The sequence below is a fragment of the Panthera onca genome, unplaced genomic scaffold, assembly GCF_046562875.1.
Source record: "Panthera onca isolate mPanOnc1 unplaced genomic scaffold, mPanOnc1 haplotype 2 h2.h2tg000212l_path, whole genome shotgun sequence".
NCBI classification, from domain to species: Eukaryota; Metazoa; Chordata; class Mammalia; order Carnivora; family Felidae; genus Panthera; species Panthera onca.
In genome coordinates this window covers 69,202-88,298 of record NW_027675841.1, presented here as the reverse complement: position 1 = coordinate 88,298, position 19,097 = coordinate 69,202, and the positions used below count along the sequence as shown (strand labels likewise).

Here is a 19,097-nt window from a genome sequence, read left to right as displayed (position 1 = left end):
GTACCCAGATAAAAAACAAAGACATCACAAGGAAAGAAAACTTCAGACTATTATCTCCTTTGAATATAGATGTAAAAATCTTCAACAATATACTAATAAACTGAATCCAGCAACATATAAAAAGAATTATATGTCATGACCAAGTGGGATTTGTCTAAGAACACAAGGTAAGGTTTAATATCCAAAAATCAATTAAAATAATGCATAATATTAATAGAATAAAAGACAAAAACCATATGGTCATCTCAGCAGACACAGAAAAGTCATATGATAAAATCTAACACCTTTCTTGATAAAAATGTCCAACAAACTAGGAATAAAAAGGAACTTCCTTAACCTGATAAAGGGCATCTGAGAAAAGCACACAGCTAACATCTTACTTAATAGTTAAAGACTGAAAGTTTTCCCCTAAGATCAGAACAAGACAGAGATGTCCACTTTTGCCACTTCTGTTCAACATTGGACTAGGAAGTAGCCAGAGCAATTAGAAAAAAAATAAAAGGCATTATGATTTGAAAGGAATAATTGAAACTATCTCTGCAGATGACATGATTTTGTATGTTGAAAATCCCAAGGTATCCAATAAAAAAACTCTAGAAGTAACAAGTACAGTAAGGTTACAGAAAGCGAGATCAATATACAGAAATCAATTGTGTTTTTATACACTTGCAATGGGCCATTAAAAAATGAAATTCCATTTATAATAGCATCAAAAAGAATAAAATACTTAGGAATAAGTTTAACAAAAAGTATGTATGACTTATATTAAAATTATAAAACACTGTTGAAAGTAATTAAAGAAGATCTAAATAAATGGGAAAACATCTCATGTTCATGATCATAATAGTTAATATTTTTAAGATGTTAATACTCCCCAAATTGATCTGAAGGTTCAGTGTAATCCCTATCAGAATACCAGCTAACTTCTTTGTAGAAATTGATACAAGCTGACCCTAAAATACATATGGAATTGCAGGGAACTCAGAACAGCCAAAACAGTCTTGATGAAAACAAAACAAAGTAAGAGGAGGCATACTTCTCAATTTCAAGGCTTGCTACACACAGTAATCAAGATAGTACAGTACAAAGATAATAATAGACATATTAGATCAGTGAGATAGAATTGAGAGTCCAGAAATATACCTTTACATTTATGGTCAGTTGATTGTTTTGGTAAGGATGCCAAGACAATTCAGTGAAGGAAAGAATAGTCTGTTCAACAAATGGTTTGGCAACTCTGGGTATCTGTATGTACAAAAGCATGAAATTGAACTCCTACCTCTAACTGAGAGTGGATCAGACCCAAATGTAAGAGCTGAAGCTATAAAACTCTTAGAAGAAAACATAGGAGCCAATCTTAGTGACCTTGAGTTAAGCAGAACCTTTGTAGATACAACATCAAAAGCATAAGCAGCAAAAGAAAAACAGATAAAACAAAATCTTTTGTGCTACAAATAATACCATCAATAAAGTGAAAAATAACCATTTGGAGAAAATATTTCAAAATCAGATATCTAACAAGGGACTTGTATCCAGAATATATAAAGAACTCTTACAACTCAATAATAAAAAGGCAGATAATTCGTTTTACAAATGGATAAATGCTTTGAACAGGTATTTCTCCAACATGCTATCTACATGGCCAGTAACACATGAAGAGATATTCAACATCATTAGTCATTGTGGAAATACAAATCAAAAACACGATGTGAGGGGCGCCTGGCTGGCCCAGTCACTAGAACATGCAACTCTTGATCTCAGGGTCATGATTTCAAGCTCCACATTGGGGGTAGAGCTTACTTTAAAAAACAAAACAAACATAAAATGTGGTATCACTTCATACCTACTAGGATGGCTATGATAAAAAAGATCGACAATAACAAATGTTTCCAAGGATGTAGAAAAATCAAAACCCTCATAACATTACTAATGGAAGTGTAAAATGCACAGCATAGTTTGGCAGTTCCTCAAAAAGTTAAATGTAGAGTTAACATGTGACCTAGGAGTTCCACTCCTAGTTGTATACCCAAGAGAAATGAGATATACATCCACACAAAGTATTATACACAGAACATCAGGTTGGTGGAGAAAGGACCTTTGAAAATCTGCTCCATAAAAGCAGTGAGAACACTGGCAAAAATTCTCAAGTCAACTTTTTCAGAGTTCTGGAAGTTAACCACAGGCTTAAAAAAATCCAGAGAACTTTTATTTAAGAACATTTGCTGTATCTCAGAACAGCAAGTGTAGTGACATTTTATCTTGTGCTATTCCCATTCCCCTCTGTACAGCTTTCTGTTGATAGCCTTGAGAACCAATAGCTCCACAAATTGGTGAAATACAGCAATAGCTTCTAAAGGAGGCAAGAATGGTTTAGAGCTCCCCTAAAAGCACCTTTCCCAGATAAATGTCCTTATTTGACATGTCTAGCAATTTCTTGGAAATCTCCATTCACAGACCTTGTCTTTTATTTCTTACTCCGTGCAAACAGCCTTATCTCCTGGGACACTTACCATACACCATCAGTAGCAATTGTTTAACATCCAGCTGCCTGTGGGAATGATAGTAGTTGAGGCAAATAAGAAGCTGACTAAAAAATTAAAAAGAAAGAAGGCTGTGGAATGAGGTGTTTATAGGGGACTTTCAAAAGCTGCAGCATATATTCTTGGGAATCTGGAAGACCATATACATGCACAGGGCTGTGCACCTTCCCAAGAAAGAATTGACAAGGGCCTAAGTTCTCACCTCTGGTTGATCTCGAGGCTCTGTACAGGCAGGATGTAAAGGCTAAAGTAATATTGTAAGCTGCCTGTCAGAATATTGAAGACATGTCTCAACCCACACACACAATCTCAGCAAAGGCTGAGACTCAAGGCATTTATTTAAAGAATCTCTTTCAAATTATTAACTGACCAGTAAACTGAGTAGAGACCGCAGTGACCACATATGACAAAGAATACAAGCTTTACAGAATCAGTTCAGAAAATGTGCTGAGCAAACAACTACAGTAAGCCCAGGAAAGGGGGAATATCTGATTTCCAGAATTGTTACTTTATGTTATTTAAAATACCCAGCTTGCGGGGTGCCTGGGTGGCTCGGTCGGTTGGGCGTCCGACTTCAGCTCAGGTCGTGATCTCGCAGTGTGAGTTCGAGCCCCGCGTCAGGCTCTGTGCTGACAGCTCAGAGCCTGGAGCCTGCTTCGGATTCTGTGTCTCCCTCTCTCTCTGCCCCTCCCCTGCTCATGCTCTGTCTTTCTCTCTCTGTCAAAAATAAAAATAAACATTTAAAAAAATTTTTTTAAAAATACCTGGCTTGTAACAACAACAGCAAAAATGAAATGTGCAAAGAAACAAAGTATAACCCATACTCAAAGGAGTCAATAGAGACTGTTTTGAGGAAGCCCAGGCTTGGAGTTACTTTCAAAAAGACTTTACATCAGCTGTTTTAAATATGTTCAGAGAACTAATGGAAAGCATACCCAAAGAACTAAAGGAAAATGTGAGAACAGTGTCTCCCCACATAAATCATAACAATAAATAACTAGGAAAAACACATAACATACAGACTTGTCAGTTACTATGTTGTACACCTGAAAGTAATGTAACGTTGTGTATCCACATTGTATATTCATTATTGTGTATTCATCAATAACACTGTATTCAAAAAAGTGAGTTTTACAGTTGCATCAAAAATTTTAAATAAGAATGAATCTAAAATGAATATGTGAGCTTTTGCGTGCTCTCTCTCTAAAATAAAATTACAAAAAATATTGTATAATAAAAAAAAAAAACAGCCTAGAGGTTGCCTGGCTGACTCAGTCAGTAAAGCATACAACTCTTGATCTCAGATTTGTGAGTTCAAGCCCCATGTTGGACATAAAGCCTGCTTTAAAAAAAAAAGACACATAGATTTGTGGAATACCACTGAGTAGGCTAACATAAACATACTGGGAGTCCCACAAGGAGAGAAAGAAAGGGGAAGAAAGAGTATTTGAAGATATAATGGCCCCATACTTAGCAAATTTGATGAAAACCATTAATCTATGCATTGAAGAAGCTCAGAGAGATCCACACCCAGATATATCATAACTAAACTATCAAAAGGCAAAGAATCTTGACAGCAGTTATAAAGAAGTAAACTAATCTTGTACAATGGACTCTCAATAAGATTAATAACTGATTTCTCATCAGAAACTATCCAGGCCAGAAGGCAGTGGTATGATATAATCAAAGTGCTTTAAAAAATCAATGAAAGATTGTCAACCAAGGATTCTATATCTAGCAAAATTATTCTTCAAATAATGGAGGGGAAATTAAGGCATTTCCAAGTAAACAAAAACTGAGAGAATTTGTCTCTAATAGATCTGCCCTATAAAAAATACTAAAGAGAATCTTTCAGGTTGAAGTGAAAGGATCCAAGTCAGTAATGCAAACCCACGAATAAATAAAGAGCACTGGTATGAATAACTATATAGGAAAATATAAAAGATTGCATAAGTATAGTTTTTGATTTTGACTTTTTTTTTCTTGTGAGTTAAAAGCCTACTAAAGCAATGATTATAAATCTGTGTTAGTAGGTATATAAAATATATGAATAATGTACTTTGTATGACAAAACTAAGAAGGAGGAATGGAGCTATAAAGATGCAAAGTTTTTGTATACTATAGATATTATATTGATATTAATCCAAATTAGATTGTTATAAATTAAGAGGTTAATTATAATCCTGAGGCAACCACTAAGAAAGTGATCTGTAAAAATCGTAAAAGAAATAATGAGATAATCAAAATGACCCACTAGAAATTATCTATTTAACACAGAAGAAGGTAGTAATAAAGTAATAGAGAAACAAAGAAGACCTAAGACAGAAAACAAATAGCAAACTGTCAGAAGTAAATCTTACCTTATCAGTAATTGCATTAAATGGATTCAACACTTACAGGGCAGAGATTGGCAGAATATTTAATGTTTTTTTTTTTAAGTTTATTTATTTATTTTGAGAGGGAGAAAGAGACAGAGCATGCAAGCAGGGGAGGGACAGAGAGAGAGAGAGAGAGAATCCCAAGCAGGTTCTGCACTGTCAGCGCAGAGCCTGATGCAGGGCTTAAACTTACAAGCTGTGAGATCATAAACTGAGCCAAAACCACAAATCAGATGCCTAACTGACTGAACTGCCCAGGCTCCCCAGAGATTGGCAGAATATTAAAAAAATTAATAAAACAATAACCCATGATCCAACTATTTATGCTGTCTACAAGAGACACAGTTTAAATTCAAAGATACAATGGGTTGAAAGAAGAATGGGAAAGATACACCATGTAAATTGTACCCAAAAGAAGCTGAATGGCTATCTTAATATCAGATAAAATAGACTTTAAGATAAAAATTGTTACTAAAATCTAATATACAAATGTTCATAGCAACATTATTTATTTTATTAAGTTTATATTTAAATTCCAGTTAACATACAGTGTTATATTAGTTTCAGGGGTACTTACAGTACAACACTTGGTGCCCATAGCAAGTGCACTCCTTAATCCCCATCACCCATTTTACTCTCCCACCACCCTCCCACCTCCCCTCTGGTAACCATCAGTTACAACATTATTTATTTTAGCCAAAAGGTGGAAACAGCCCAGATGTTCATCAACTGATAAATGCATAAATAAAATGTATATTCCATACAGTGTGATATTTATTTGACAATAAAAAGAAATGAAGTACAGTTGACCGTTGAACAACATGGGTTTGAACTATAAGGGTCCACCTATACGTGGATCTTTTTTAGTAAATACAATATAGTACTGTAAATGTATTTTCTCTTATGATTTTCTTAACATTTTCTTTTCTCTAGCTTACTTTATTGTAATGAATGCAGTATATAATACATATAACATACAAAATGTATGCTCTTTGACTATGTTATTGCTAAGGCTTCTAGTCAACAGTTATTAGTAGTTAAGTTTTTGGAGAGTCAAAAGTTACAGGTTTTTGACTGTGTCAGGGGTCCATGACCCTAACCCTCACATTGCTCAAGTGTCAACTCTACTAATATATGCTATACTGTGTTTAACCTTGGAAATATTAAGCTAAGTGAAAGATACCAGCACAAAAAAACACATATTGTATGATTCCATTTTATGAGACATTCAGAATATTTATGGAGATCAAAAATGGGTAGGTAGTTGCTTTAACTGGGGGTGGAATGTGGGAGGTAGGAATGGGGATTGACTGCTAAATGAGGTTTCTGTTAAGGGATGAAAGTACTACAAATTACATTTTAGCGATGGTTGTACAATCTTGTAAATAAACTGAAAAACATTGGATAGTATGCTTCAAATGAATGAATTATGTGATATATGAATTATATCTCAATAAAGTTGTTAAAAATACCTTTAGGAATCATACTTATTTATAAGGAGATCATCATGTTTGAGAAATATTTTAAAAGAAAAGATTGTGGGACACCTGGGTGGCCTAGTCAGTTAATCGTCTGACTCTTGATTTTGACTCAGGTCATGATCTCTCAGTTTGTGAGATCAAACCCCATATGGGGTTCTGCGCTGGCAGTGCAGACCCTGCTTGGGATTCTCCCTCTCTCTCTGCCCCTCCCCCACTCATGCTCTGTATCTCCCTCAAAATAAACATTTAAAAATAAATAAATAAAAGATTATAAATCACAATGTTACTTATTTGTGTTTTACTGGCAAAAATAAAAACCAACAAATAAAAAAATCCAACCTTCTACTCTCACTGTACTTCTGACACCAAAGATGCTAGCTTTTCTACACCAAACAGTTCTCTAATTCTCTAATTCTCTGTGGACATCAGCTAGAGGTCCAAGAATTAGTACAGACTCCACAGTTTAAGGGTTCAATCTCATAAGACTGCCCCCATGTCTTCAGATGCCAGCCTCAAGCCCAGGCCACCAGTACCTCTGACCAACAAGCTGTAAATCAGGGGTTCCTGCAACCTTAGGTTTGATAATTTGCTAGAATGGCTCATATAGCTCAGGAAGTTACTATTACTGGTTCATTAAAAAGGATGTATATTAAAAAGGAGCTCTCTGAACTCTAAAATTCAGGGTTTTTTATGGAGATTTTCATTGCTCATTGGTGATTAACTCTGTCTCCAGACCCATTCCCTTTCCTGGAGGTCAGGGTGGGGTGAGGCTGAAAAAACTGTTAAGTATGCCTTGGTCCTTCTGGTGACGAGACCCCATCCTGAAGCTATCTAAGACCCCCCAGCCACCCAGTCATTCTCATTAGCCTACAAAAAACACTTCTAATCACTCTGGAGATTCCAAGGTTCTTAGAAGCTTTTTTTCTGACAAAGACCCACCTATCACTCATATCACTTAGGAAATTACAAGGGTTTTAGGAGTTGTGTCAGGAGCCAAGGACAAGGACTAAATATGTATTTCTTATACTACTACTCACACAAGCATTCAACAACAACAACAAACCTGTGGGCATAAGGATAGACATGTAGACCAGTGGAATAGAACTGAGAGTCCAGGAATAAACCCATACATTTATGGCCAATTGATTTTTGACAGAGGTGGCAAGACCAGTCAGTGGGGAAAGACTGTCCTCTTCAATAAATGGTGCTAGGATACCAGGATATTCACATGCAAAAGAATGGAGTTGGACTCCTACCAAATACCATATATAAAAATTCAACATGGATCAAAGATCTAATATAAAAGGCAAAACTGTAAACCCTTGAGAAGAAGTCATGGGAAATGTTCATGACTTTGTATTTGACAATGGATTCTTAGGTATACCACCAAAAGCATAATCAACAAAAGAAAAAATAGGTAAATTGGACTTAATCAAAATTGTCAAGAAAGTGAAAAGACAAACCTACAGAATGGAAGAAAATATTTGTAAATCATATATCTGAGAAGAGTGTAGTATCTGGAAAATATAGAGAACACTTGTAACTCAACAATAAGATGTCCCAATATTAAAATGGGCAAAAAGAGTTCAACAGACATTTATCCAGAGATACACAAATAGCTGACAAGCACACAAAAAGATGTTCAACATCAGTAGTCACTAGGGAATTGCAAATCAAGACCACAGTGAGGTACCACCCATTGGGATGGTTGTAATTTTTTTAATGGGAAATAACAAGTATTGGCAAGGATGTGGAGTATTGGAATCCTTGTACATCAGTAGTGGAAATGTAAAATGATTCAGCTCCTGTAGAATACAGATTGATGGTTCCTCAAAAAATTTAACATAAAGTTACCTTTTGACCTAGCAATTCCACACCTAGGCATGTACCCAGGAAAAATAACGAAAACATGTCCATGCAAAAACATGTCCATACACAGATATTCGTAGCAGCATTATTTGTAATAGCTAAAAGATGAAAACAACCCAAAAGTTCACCACAGGATGAATGGATAAATCAAAATCTATACAGAAATGGAATACCACTCAACCCTAAAAAGGAATGAAGTACTGATACAGGCTACAACATGGATAAACCTTGAAAACCTCACTGAAGTGAAATAAGTCAGACACAAAAGGCCACATATTTTATGATTCCATTTATATGAAATATTTAGGTATCTACAAGACAAAAGATTAGTGGTTGTCAGGGGCTGGGGGGAGGGGAGATGGTCCCTAACTTTTAATATACACAGGGATTTTTTGAATAGTGGAAATGTTTTGAAACCATATAGAGGTGGTGGTTGCACAATATTGTGAATGTACTAAGTGTCTCTGAATTGAACTCTTTAAAATGGGTAATTTTATGTTATGTGAATTTAATCTCAATAGTAAGGAGACAGGAGGAGATAGGAGGGTGGATTTTGGCCCACATGCCATTGTTTGCCTACCCCTGTCTAAGCATTTGCAAATACTTCCCTTTGTTAGAGCTTTTCTCTTCACCTGTGACCTCTTACTCCAGCCTCCGTGTCACTAGGAAGCCTTCCCTGACTCAACAGACTGTGTGAGGTCACAGCATTTCTCTCTATCCTGGCTCATAGTAGTCAGCACCCTGTATTGCTTGCTTCCTTGCTAGAAACTCTTATCATGTGTCCTTAAGGGAAGGGTCTGGGTCATACTTTCCTTTTTTTTCTTCTTTTTTTTTCCTTTTTTTAACTTTTTAATGTTTATTTTTGAGAGAGAGAGAGAGAGAGAGAGTGAGTACAAGCTGGGAAAGAGCAGAGAGAGAGAGGGAGACACAGAATCCAAAGCAGGCTCCAGGCTCTGAGCTATCAGCAGAGAGCCCAATGTAGGGCCTGAACCCACAAACCATGAGATCATGACCTGAGCCAAAGTCCAACACTTAACCAACTGAGCCACCCAGGCACCCATATTCACTTTCTTATCCTTAGCCCTTCACATGGTTCCTGGCACAAAAGAAAGCATTTTTGCATTCAATCTTTGTCAGCTACAATCCTCAACATGCCTTTTCCCAAAGCACACATAATACTCAGCACCCCCATGAGGTAGACTTTACCAGGCAGGAGCCTAAGCCTCAGAAGCAGGTCACAGACCCAAGGCTACACCTGGAGCCTCTGAGTGGGTCCATGAGGACAGGCAGTGCAGGAATCCAGGTCTGTCTTGATCTGAGGTGTTCTCTCTGCTGCTTCTTTTCTTCTTCGCTTTAGTTTAGTCTTCTCTAGCATTGGGACTCAAAGGCATTATCTCTATATCGTCTCCAATCTTCCCACCCTCCCCTGGGAGGGTGAGTCTTATCCTATACTTACTCTCATTTAAAAATTTTCTTGTTCATTCTGTTGTTAGAGTGTACACATTTGTATTTATCTACAAGTTGCTCCCCTACTTCTCCCTCTTCCCAGCCCTTGGCAACCACTGGTCCACTCTGTCTCTGGATATTTCATATATGGAAATCATGATATGTGGCCTTTGTGAGTGGCTTCTTTCACTTTGCATGTTTTCAAGGTTTATCCATGTTGTAGCATGAATTGGTATTTTGTGTAGTACTTTCACACAAGTCTTCCAGTAGAAAAGTACAAAGGAGGGGCGTCTGGGTGGCTCAGTCGATTAAGCGTCCGACTTTGGCTCAGGTCACGATCTCGCGGTTCGTGAGTTCAAGCCCCACGTCAGGCTCTGTGCTGATGGCTCAGAGCCTGGAGCCTGTTTCAGATTCTGTGTTTCCCTCTCTCTCTGCCCCTCCCCCGTTCATGCTCTCTCTCTGTCTCAAAAATAAATAAACGTTAAAAAAAAATTAAAAAACAAAAGTACAAAGGAAAGGATCTTTAAAAAGAAAAAAGTTGAAGCCTTTGTCCCCCCTCCCTTTTTGCCTTTGTTTCCCTTTTTAAGGAATGGAGGTGGGTGGCAGATACACTAAGGATCTGAATTTTACCCAGATTGCATGGGGCTCATTTGGCTGGGGTGGTTATTTGAATGTTGAGGTCTAAGAGCTTGAGCTGTGGTGCTGTCATGTCTCATTTACTTAGCTTTTTGAGCACTTGACATTGGGTACAAATGTATTGAAATTCTTTGCTAGAAAATGTAAGTTCTAAGTTTTATGAAAGATATTAGCTTTATTGGGTTTTATTAAATACTATTTTTGCTATTTATAAATTTCAGAAAACCCAATTTTCAAAATTAGCCAATAATCTCCTGATTTAATTACTCTTTATACTTTAGAGTTTGTCCTCCCAAGACTTACTTTAATTTTTTTTTTTTTTTTGAGAGAGAGAGAGAGAGGCAGAGTGCAAATGGGGGGAGGGGCAGAGAGAGGAAGACACAGGCCCCAGGCTCTGACCTGTCACCACAGAGCCCAACGTGGGGCTCGAACCCATGAACTGCGAGATCATGACCTGAGCCAAAGTGGGAGGCTCAACTGACTGAGCCACCCAGGTGCCCCTCCCAAGACTTACTTTATTTTTTTAAAAAATTTTTTAATGTTTTATTTATTTTTGACAGAAAGACAAAACATGAGCAGGGGAGGGGCCGAGAGAGAGAGAGGGAGACACAGAATCCGAAGCAGACTCCAGGCTCTGAGCTGGCAGCACAGAGCCCGACGCGGGGCTCAAACTCACAGACCGCGAGATCATGACCTGAGCCGAAGTTGGATGCTCAACCGACTAAGCCACCCAGGCGCCCCTCCCAAGACTTACTTTAAAAAATTTTTTTTTAACATTTTATTTATTTTTGAGACAGAGACAGAGCATGAACGGGGGAGGGGCAGAGAGAGAGGGAGACACAGAATCGAAAGCAGGCTCCAGGCTCTGAGCCATCAGCCCAGAGCCCGACGCGGGGCTCGAACTCACGGACCGCGAGATCGTGACCTGAGCCGAAGTTGGAAGCCCAACCGACTGAGCCACCCAGGAGCCCCACCCAAGCCTTACTTTAAATGAATATTTACATGTGTGTGTGTAGAATGTGTGTGTGTGTGTGTATTTATATATTTATGTATTTATTTACATATACAAACCTTGTATGTGCACTCAAATATACACAAACATACATATATGCATACCTGTGTGTATACACACATTTTGCATTTAACAAATTGGGACCATCTATCTTAGTGTTTTGAAGTCATATTTTTTCCCTGGTGTTTGCAGCCATCTTTACACATCAAATTTAGAGTTATATCATGTCTTTTAATATCTAATAGGCTTATTTTTTATTAGAGAAACTAGGTCAACATGTGAAACTTTCATTTTAGGAACATTTAACAATTTATATCTTCTCTTTTCTCTTTCGTTGCAAAATGTCTTTTCTTAGCAAAACCGTGTAGTTGGGGCAATGCAACTCTACTCTGTGGATAGGAAAGTTTCACAACCCATAGAAGGCCATGCCGCTGCTTTTGCAGAGTTCAAGAGTGAAGGGAATGCCAAGCCTGCCACCCTTTTCTGCTTTGCTGTACGTAGTCCCACGGGGGGCAAGGTAAGATCTCCACTTTCTTTTCTCCCTTGGAAAAGTGTCCTGAGTCAGTGTTAAGAGTCTGTACAGTGTAAATTGGTAGCCACTTAGTCAGTGATCCAAAACCAGTTTATAATTGGGAGTGGGGAATAGTCTGCAGGTGCTTCGTATAAATGAAGGCTTTTACAGTATTTAGAACAACTCATCTATTGTACATGTTGGTGGTTTCACAGCCAGTCTTTGTAAAGTCAGTGACGTGAAGTCACCTATCAATTAATTGGTCCCTTTGCCCTAAATATCCTCTTTCACAAAGTCTACTGAGCATGGGCTAGGCACACGTGGTTTCTGCTCTCACACAGTAGTCTCATGGAGGCGACAGCTGTGAAAGAACCACTGTATGCTATCCTGATGAAAGGCACAGGTCCTATGTGGTTCTGCCTAGGTGCTGGGGTTGGGGTGGGAGCTGCAAGGAGAAGGCCATGCTCTGGGAGCAAGTTGAGTTTTATTCAGCTCGAGTACATGGCTAGCATCTGTTTGGCAGGAGTGCCATGGGCAGAGCTGTGAGGTCTAAGAGTTCATGATGTCAGTGAGACCTACAATTCCAGGGTTGCATCACTCACTTGGAAAGTGGACTGAAAACATGGTCCTTATCTCAGTATACTCTTATCATACTTCCTGAACTCATTATTTTGGGTTGGTCACTAGCCCTGAAGTATTCCCCAAAGAAGAAGAGCACTGGATCAGTATGTGGCTTCCTAGACTTCCTCATCTTGAATATGGCTAATTGTCTCTCATGTAATAAATATCATGCCCTCCTTAATTGAGAACCAATAGAAAAATAGGAGTCAGGCAAAAATATCAGCCTACTCTGTCACCTTAGACTGAGGCTTTCTACCTCGTCACAGACAGCCGGGCAGCCACAGTCACCCTTGAAAGAACAGAACCCTTCCTGGCCGAGCTGCCTGTGAAGAAGAGCACAGAACAAGCACCCCTGTAAGACAGGTGTGCCTGCTTATCTCCTGCACTCAGCTGTCAGGAAGGCTGGTCCCCTCAGGGCAGTCTTCATGACAGAGACCCCCACAGCAGCTGTCCCAAAAGCCACCTATATTCTGTGGTTGAATCTCCCCTCCCCTGCCCTAGTGGCAGGTGAGGGTCCCTTCAGTGATTTCCTCAGCCTGTGCCCCTTGCACAGGCCTTCCTTCTAATCCAGCCCAGCTGCACTTATGGCTCTCTAGTCTCATATGGATCCCAGTTTTGTCTGCACTCCAGTCACTTGTTCCTTTCTCACAGGCAGGTACCACTTGTCCATAGTCTCACCCTTCTCTCACCACCTCCCAAAGAAGCCTGGCTTCTTTACCCAGGCCCCCACTTCTGTTGGCAGTGCCACCATCCTTCCCAACTCTTAAGCAAGAAACCAGAGTTCTCAAGCTCCATTCTGTTTGTGTTGCCACTGTCCAGCCTCTAGCAAGTCTCACATCTGTAGCACATGAGTCTCTTGTTACCCATATTTGGGTTAGAGAATAATAGGTCCTCAGACCCACTCCACCCATCAAAAAGAATTTCCCCAAACTACCATCTCTCTTAAAGTGCCCGTATGCTAGGAGTTTCAGTCTCCCTGCATCTTAACTCACAGTGGCCCCTGCTCACTTGCTACATCAGCCCTCCCCTTCTAGCCCATCTCTCTGCTTGCCTCAAGCCTCTTTGGTGTTTCCCTTCTCCCTCTCTGCTAGGCCAAATCCAAACTAAGTGTATACTCATAAGTTTCCTCTACTGGACACCCCCTCCAACCCTCATTGTTTCACGTCTCTGATCCACCTCCACTCATGATTTTTTCCCCAGCCTTTTTCTAGCTGTGGTACCTTTTTATTAGATGAGAGGAACTTGAAGCTGTTCTGATAAAAGCAGGGACAGAACTTGTCCACTGTCATTCTTTCTGATTCTCCAAGGATTTTTATGCCCCCCAGCATAACCTTAAAAAAACTCTCAGGCCTTTGGCACGATCAACTGTCTTGTGAGTTTGGCATTCAGTTACATGATCTTGTCAGTTGATGTGTGTTAGCCTGAGCCCATGTCCAGGAGAGCTTGTTTCATGGGCATTCACACTAATGGCCAGAGAGGGGGCAAGTGACTCAGCCAACATGCTAGAACTAAACTTTGCTCAGGTTTCCTGGCATTGGTTTTTCCTATTGTCCTTGGTAGCGGGCAGTAGGTTAGTGAATAGCATGAGCACTCCAACCAAGAGATTTTCTTGTCTTGTTTGAATGTAACTTTTATCATTAGTCTTACAGAGCATGGACTATGGCTGTACTTAACTGTATATTAGTTAGCATTAGTCTGCCACCAATATGTTTCCTTGGATTGACCTAAATCTCTTATCTAGTTGCACGTAATCGAAGTCGGACAGCCTGCAGCAGGAAACCAGCCTTTTGTAAAGAAAGCTGTGGATGTGTTTTTCCCTCCAGAGGCTCAGACTGATTTCCCAGTGGCTATGCAGGTATGAATGTGCTGCCTGCTACATGAGTTAGAACAAATCACAGATCTTGGGTGGAGGGGAACAGCAGATAGCAGGTTCCTGTGCTTCAGAAGAATCCCAAATAGATACATTAGAACACAGAGAAGATAATGTCAGTGTTCATGTTTTAACTCATGCTGCCTTAACAACAGTCTGGAAAGGAGCACTCTTTTCTACAAACAGGACTTTGTCCAACACATACCGACGTCCCAGACCTTTCCCTTTTTATTATGAAAGATTAAATGTTCACTGTAGTACCAAAATATAAAGAAGAAAACAGTCTTCTCTAGCTGAACCAATTGGCTGTAAAATATATCAAAGATTTCACTATTGGGGCGCCTGGGTGGCTTGGTCGGTTGAGCGGCCGACTTCGGCTCAGGTCATGATCTCGCGGTCCGTGAGTTCGAGCCCCGCATCGGGCTCTGGGCTGACAGTTCAGAGCCTGGAGCCTGTTTCGGATTCTGTGTCTCCCTCTCCCTCTGCCCCTCCCCTATTCATGCTCTGTCTCTCTCTGTCTCAAAGATAAATAAACATTAAAAAAAAATTAAAAAAAAAAAGATTTCACTATTTATTATATTTAAAAAGTTAGACACATCTTTTCTGAACAAAATTGGAATCACATTATATATGTAAGATCATACAGTCTACCCCCCCCCCCCCATTTTTACTCAGTACATCGTAGACATTTCTATAAGGTATGCCATTCTTTGTTAATATCTTGGGAAGTAAACATTTATTTTTAGGGATGTAGTATAATTGTAGGATAGTTTAGTTATTTGCTTTTTTCTGTTCTCAAATATTTGACAATACTTAATGATGCTTTCTTTTTTAATTTTTTAATATTTTTTAAGCTAGATTTCTAGAAATAGTATGTGATCAAATGCAGTTTTTTTCCCACAAAGTGAAATTGGCCTTTTCTCTATCTTACAAAAATACATATTGTCCATTAATTTCCAATAATATCAATAAACATAATAGTAGAATTAAATATCCACTGAAATCCTACCCCACTGATAACTGTGACTGCCCCCTTTGGAAGTATCTTTGTATGCATGCATTTACAAACATATACGCAAATAGAGTCTTATGAATTGGCTTGGCACTGGCCTTGGGCTTTATGACCTTTTCTCACTATGTTGCAGACCAACACCACTCCAATAAAATGCATATAATATTTTAATGTCTATATTATCTTTTCTGTAGATGTGCCCTAATTGATTTAGACAATCCCCCATTGGGTATTTATAGTGAATGCTTCTAGGAGCATTATTGTCCATATATCTTTGTGCATCAGTCCAAGGATAAACTGCCACATGTGAAATTGCTGCGTCAGGGGCATGTGTACAACCACACTGGCTAGTTCCTACTCCTGCCACCACCTCCCTGATAGCTGGACAGTGTCCAATGAGCTTCATGTCCTTCCTGTGGTTAATGTTGAGGTGGAATGAGTTTACCACTCATATGCATCTTGTTAATTACCTCTTCCTGATCTTGGCAGTTTTTCTCTTGGGGGTCTTTATCTTACTTGTAAGAACTCTGTAGTTTTTGGATACTAATGCCTGATGTATTTCAAATAAATATTTTTTCATAGTCATAACAGAAGTTTATTTGGGTGTGTTCCACCTTGTAGAAGTTTTGCATTTTTATGTGGCTTTGGTGTCATGTTTTAAAAAGAATTCTACACCCCAAGGTGAAGAAAATATTCACCATATTTTCTTCTATTACTTTCTTAGTTTTATTTGCTTTTTAAAAAATTATTTTTAATGTTTATTTTTGAGAGACAGGGACAGAGTGTGAGTGGGGTTGGGGCAGAGAGTGATGGAGACACAGAATCCGGAGCAGGCTCCAGGCTCTGAGCTGTAAGCACAGAGCCCAACATGGGGTTCAAACTCACAGACTGCCAGATCATGACCTGAGGCAAAGTTGGATGCTTAACCGACTGAGCCACCCAGGAACCCCAGTTTTATTTGCTTGTTATGTAAAAATCTTTGACTCATCTGGGATTTACATTGATAAAGAACAGGATGGAGAGCCAATTCTTTACCCTCATCCTGTATCCCAGTATAGCCAGCTGGTTATATTAACATTGTGATATGAAATACCTACTCATTCATGTTAAATTCTTATATGTTTGATTCTACTTCAAGATTCTCAGTTCTGTTTGTTTTTATTTCTTCCTATGCTAGTACCCCACTTTATTTTTTGCTACCATACTTTGATTTTTTAAATTTTTTTAATGTTTATTTATTATTGAGAGACACAGAGAGACACTACATGAGCATGAGAGGGGCAGAGAGAGTAGGAGACACAGAATCCAAAGCAGGCTCCAGGTTCTGAGCTGTCAGCACACAGCCCAACGTGGGGCTCGAACTCACAAACTGCGAGATCATGACCTGAGCTGAAGTTGGACGCTCAACTGACTGAGCCACCCAGGCACCCCTACCATACTTTAAAATTACTATAACTTTGAGGGGTGCCTGGATGGCTTGGTTGGCTAAGCCTCCAACTTCATCTCAGGTCATGATCTCATGGTTTGTGGGTTCAGGCCTATGTCAGGCTCTGTGCTGACAGCTCAGAGCCTGGAGCCAGCTTCAGATTCTGTGTCTCCCTCTCTCTGCCCTTCTCCCTCTCACTCTCTGTCTCTCTCTCTCAAAAGTGAATAAACATTAAAAAAAATAATAGAGTAAAATAATAAAATAAAGTAACATAATGATAGGTTTGGGGCGCCTGGCTGGCTCAGTTGCTGGCTGTGACTCTTGATCTTGCAGTGGAGATCTTTAAATTAAAAAAAAATTTTTTTATGTTTATTTTTGAGAGAGAGAGACAGAGTGTGAGCAGCAAGTGGTAGAGAGAGAGGAAGACACAGAATCTGAAGCAGGCTCCAGGCTCTGAGCTGTCAGCACAGAGCCCAACATGGAGCTCGAACTCATGAACCACAAGATCATGACCTGAGCTGAAGTTGGATGCTTAACCAATTGAGCCACTCAGGTGCCCCGAGATCTTTTAATTTTTAAAATAAACAAACAAATAAAATTACTCTAGGTTTCATAATAATTTTTTTTTTTTTAGAGAGAGAGAGAGAGAGAACGATAGCACAAGCAGAGGAGCAAGGGGGAGCAGAGGGGCAGAGGGAGGGAGCAAGAGGGAGAGAGAAAGAGAGAGAAAGAGAATCCCAAGCAGGGGTCACACTCAGTGTGGAGCCCAGTGGGGCACTTGATCTAACGACTGCAAGACCATGACCTGAGCCAAAATCAAGAGTCAGATGCTTAACCAACTGAACCACCCAGGCACCCCTATAATAACTTTTTTGTTAACATTTATTTATTTTTGGGAGAGAGAGAGAGCGAGTGAGCAAGTGTGCAAGTGGGGGAGGGGCAGAGAGAGAGGGAGACACAGAATCCTTAGCAGGCTCCAGGCTCTGAGCTGTCAGCACAGAGCCCAATATGGGGCTTGAACTCACGAGCTGTGAGATCATGAGCTGAAGTTGGATGCCTAACCAACTGAGCCACACAGGCAGCCCCCTTATAATAACTTTTTAAAGTTTATTTTGTTTTTAGTAATCTCTATACCCCACGTGGGGCTTGAACTCATGAACTAGAGCCCTGAGATCAAGAGTCACATGTTTTTCCAACTGAGCCAGCCAGGCGCCCCATACAATAATTTAATTTGGCAAGTTAATCAGTCTTTCTCCCACCCCTTCAGAATTTCTCATGTGTTAAATCTTCTGTAGGAGTTAATACAACTTGGCAAAGGTCAAAGGTTACTAAATGGTGGTGGAGGGCAAGCTGAAATGTGAACACAGTGTATGAGGTCTTTTCCCAGAACTTTCCCCTGATTTTATGAACTTGCAGCTTCTTCTAAAAGGATTTGGTAAGGAAGTAAGGAGAGGATAGTTATACCTGAAAGATAAATGAATAGCCTAATTTATTGGACCTTTATTTGAGAAGAGTTGGCCAAAGTATTGGCTTTAAAACTATTCTCAAGTGAATAAACTGAGGGTTGATGGGGGGTGGGAGGGAGGGAAAAGTGGGTGATGGGCATTGAGGAGGGCACCTGTTGGGATGAGCACTGGATGTTGTATGAAAACCAATTTGAAAATAAATTTCGTATTAAAAAAATAAAATAAAAAAAGATAAAACTATTCTCAAGTGGGTAGGACTTGACTGGAATCAACTTGGGATCTATATCTCAGCAGCATAATGCTCCCCACCAATAGTAAGTGATCTCTTGGGCTTAATAACTCAAGATCTTTCATCATTTGTGAGCTCTTTTGCCCTATTTGGCTTCTTTCTATCTGTTCTGTATCTTCCTATAGATTGGAGCTAAACATGGTGTTATTTACTTGATCACGAAATATGGCTATCTTCACATGTATGACATAGAGTCTGGCGTGTGCATCTACATGAACCGTATCAGTGCTGACACGATATTTGTCACTGCTCCACATGAATCTACTTCTGGAATTATTGGTGTCAACAAAAAGGGACAGGTATGGAACTTGGAGGGTTCATCTCCTACCGTTTCCATTCACTAGGGACTAGAGCTTAACTTTTACTCCTCCAAGACAGTGGTCAAGTATAGTTACCTCCTGTTATTCAACTTATACCCATGTCTCCCTTCTACTTCTTGCCATTACTTTATATCACTCCTAACACAGGATCGATTCTGAGAAGAGAGTAGCTCCCTTACTGCATGAAGCTTCTCTCAGTGAAGCAGCAGTTCTGATACAC

At 39.5% G+C, this 19,097-nt stretch overlaps 1 protein-coding gene across 2 annotated transcripts in view; it reads left to right on the top strand.

The window, feature by feature from the left end:
- Positions 1–19,097, top strand: part of LOC145715225 (clathrin heavy chain 2-like) — a 102,650-nt gene that overhangs the window by 28,771 nt on the left and 54,782 nt on the right. The window contains exons 4-6 of one of the 2 annotated variants that reach the window (XM_081794918.1): positions 11,718–11,879; positions 14,236–14,349; positions 18,683–18,856. In XM_081794918.1, the coding sequence (XP_081651044.1) occupies positions 11,718–11,879; positions 14,236–14,349; positions 18,683–18,856 (450 nt within the window). Of the gene's footprint in view, positions 1–11,717; positions 11,880–14,234; positions 14,350–18,682; positions 18,857–19,097 lie in introns of those variants that run through there. The other variant, XM_081794917.1, reaches the window with a different exon arrangement.